This window comes from Phlebotomus argentipes, unplaced genomic scaffold (assembly GCF_947086385.1).
Source record: "Phlebotomus argentipes unplaced genomic scaffold, Phlebotomus argentipes genome assembly contig_5, whole genome shotgun sequence".
Lineage (NCBI taxonomy): Eukaryota > Metazoa > Arthropoda > Insecta > Diptera > Psychodidae > Phlebotomus > Phlebotomus argentipes.
In genome coordinates this window covers 5360274-5363515 of record NW_026776165.1, presented here as the reverse complement: position 1 = coordinate 5363515, position 3242 = coordinate 5360274, and the positions used below count along the sequence as shown (strand labels likewise).

Sequence of the window (3242 nt, the reverse complement as noted above, 5' to 3'; positions counted from 1 at the left end):
TTCACTCTTTCGCTGAAGCGCTCAACAAAGTCCCTCGGCTTAATGCCTTAATATTCTTTAATTCTTCCAAAAATGTTTACTCTCAGGATTTCAGGGGACATCCTCGAGAATATCTGGGGAACAATGATAAACTCTCAGGTCGCTTCTCGCTCATCTCCTGCGCGTCCTTCTTCTCCAGGATTAATTAATGCACGAAAGCATCACATTAGAGTCACATTAATCATAAGGAGTGGCTTTTGTGCAAAAGGAATTTCGCTCCTGCATTCGCGATCTGCTGCCCCACTTTCTCATCCCTTTCGCCCAAGGAAGAGATTGAATAGGTGGGATTTGGGGCTGAAGTGGAGAAGTAGAAAAGGCAGTTAATTAAAACATACAGTCTGAACAATATGTTACACGTCAAGATTGTATTAATTATTGCCAGATTTAACATGTGAAAATTCACTCAGAGTCATGCATCAAAGCTAAATCAAGAGCTAAATAGTGAGATTGTTTTGCTATTTTTTGAAGGTGTCGGAAGTTATGAAGCTTTTTTATTAACAAAGCAAATTAACTGGGGCATTTGTGCAAAAAAGAGTCATTATAGCTTTATGCAAGGAGAAGATATTGTGGTCAGAAGTGGTGTACAAACCAGAAGAAGTTTTAGGAACTGGAATTGTACCAATTTATGCAATATTTGGTTCACAACTTTGGTTTTCTGTAGATAATTTTTATCCAAGTTATAATTTTGACATATTTTTCTAGGTTATGCAACTGATTTAACACCAAATAACACATTAAACTAGAAATTCTTACCGTTACATTGAAAATATTTTCACTTTATTTGTAGAATTGCATATTTTTAGGCAACATTGCTAAAGTGAAGCATAACCTCAATTTTATTTAATAAACTGTTGCGATTTTGAGTTAGAAAGATAAAAAAAAAATTATTTCAAAGATTACAATGAAGAAATCATAAAATATGCTATGAAAACGTAGTCAGTTAGTTTTCGGTTAGATTTCAGTTATAATTCAGTCATATTTTAGTTAGATTCCAGTTCTTAATGGATTTTAGTCTTGTCATAAACAATCCATGAAGTCTGAAGTCTTCTGAAGTGTCAGGAAGTGGTGTAAAGATTTTAACCATATTATCTTTCCCTTGGCTTTACGGCCTACAAAGTTTTTCGGGAAATCAACAATAATGAGTCCAGAATAATGACACCAATGCTAATGATGTCGATGTTTAGTTACCTCTTGACAAGGCTTAAGAAGTGTTGTGATAATCAAAATCATGAATTCTGTGGATAAAGCTCAATTCACTGTTCTCGATTATTCCTTCTTCGTGATTGTGTTTCTCGTTTCCGCGGCAATTGGACTGTATTATGCAATTAAGTCTCGCAAGATTCAAACCACGATCGATGATTACCTTCTCGGAGGCAGAAATATGGGCCTCTTTCCGGTTATCTGCTCTCTGTCTGCCACATCAGTGACTGGATCCTCAATTGTGGGCCTGACAGCTGAATCCTACGCTTACGGAAGTCACATATGGATGTATTCTGTGGTCATATTCGCCATGGCAATGATAGTTCCGTTCATTTTCCTGCCGATCTTCAAGGAATTGAAACTCACATCGAGCTTCAAGTACTTCGAATTGAGATTCAATCGGCGAGTGAGACTTCTAGCCAGTCTCATCTTCCTGTCCACTGGACTACTCTTCCTCACAGTCACTGTTTACGTTCCTGCCCTGACTTTCCAGAGAGTCACGGGCCTCAACACTTACGTCACCATCACGATCTTGTCGCTTTTGTGCGCTTCTTACACGGCAATTGGCGGATTCAGGGCTGTGCTGTGGACAGACGTTGTGCAACTGATGATCATGATAGTGTCCTGCACTGTAGTCGGCGTGATTGGGATTCAAGCCGCCGGAGGACTCGAGAATGTCTTCAAGGCTGGCAATCGCGGCGGAAGAATTGTCATTGCAAATACAAACATGAATTCAAGAAGTTCCTTGGCCGGATATTTTCTCTCACAAACTCTCCTCGGCATTTACCAATATGGATTCAATCAGACCAACTTGCAGAGATTTCTGTCCTTGCCAAGTGGTGAGAAGATGAAAATATCCGCATGGACGCTTGCTTTCGTATTTGGACTGTTTATGTGCGCTTCATCGTTTCTGGGTGTCATCATTTATGCCAACTACGAGACTTGCGATCCCTTCACATCGGGAATCATCCAGAGAGTTGATCAGATTCTGCCGCACTTCATTCAGGAGAGAGCAAACGTCTTTCTTGGCTTCAGCGGAATCTTCATTGCTGGCGTCTTTTCGGCCAGTCTGTCAACCACATCGTCATACTTGAACGCCATGAGTGGCGTAATCTACGAAGACTTCCTAAGCTATCGCTTCTCAAGCATCAAGCAGATCTCTGCCAACAGAACAATGAAGATCATCGTGCTCATTCTGGGAATCTTCCAGATTCTCTTGGTGTTCTTCATCGAGAAGATGGGAATGATTTCACAAATGACAAATCAATGCATGGCTCTCAACACTGCCGCTCTTCTAACTCTCTTCGTTCTTGGCGCTGTCTTTCCCAAAGCCAACAACACGGTAAGACTACTAGAGAAATCTGTGCAATTGAGTGTGTTTCCGATCATAATATCTACCACTTGGTTTCTGTTTTTAGGGAGCACAAGTTGGAGCCTTGACTGCTATTCTGAGCATCCTGATCCTGATAATTGGAAGCATCAACAGCAAACCAGAACCTACACTTCCCTTCCAAACACACGACTGCATCAGCAACTTAACAATCAACAGCTTTCCTGACATTCTTAATGAAGAGGAAGACACAAGTTGGTTGTTTAAAATCCCCTTCATTTATTACGGATTCATAGGAACGTTTTTGGGCATCAGTGTTGGATATTTGACAAGTCTGTTCACCGGAGGAAACACTGTTGACGACCAGAGACTCTTGGCACCTTTCCTGAGGGCAAAAGGAGACACCGAAGAAGCGGTGAATCTTCAAATTCAAGAGCGATAGGGAGATTCAGTCGCCCTAAGAAATACGAAACTTAATAAAAACTGCGGCAAAGTGTAAGAAAATTGGCAGACAATTTCCTGTTTTGTGACAGTGGAGAAGTGTTATATATAGGCAAATATTGACCAAAATCCAGGAGGGTGCATATTTCAAAGGGGAGAGAGAGAGTGGGTGGAAAGGCTGCAATACATTTGAGTGGAAAACAAATTTTTCTGATTCCACCCAATATTTCAT

The 3242-nt window shown here is 40.6% G+C and overlaps 1 protein-coding gene across 1 annotated transcript; it reads left to right on the top strand.

Moving 5' to 3' along the window:
- The first annotated feature begins 1267 nt into the window (after positions 1–1267).
- On the top strand, positions 1268–3011 carry LOC132255863 (sodium-coupled monocarboxylate transporter 2-like). Its single transcript, XM_059752034.1, has 3 exons — positions 1268–2581; positions 2658–2823; positions 2866–3011. The coding sequence occupies exons 1-3, from the start codon at positions 1268–1270 to the stop codon at positions 3009–3011; spliced, it is 1626 nt and encodes a 541-aa protein (XP_059608017.1).
- The last annotated feature ends 231 nt before the right edge of the window (positions 3012–3242 follow it).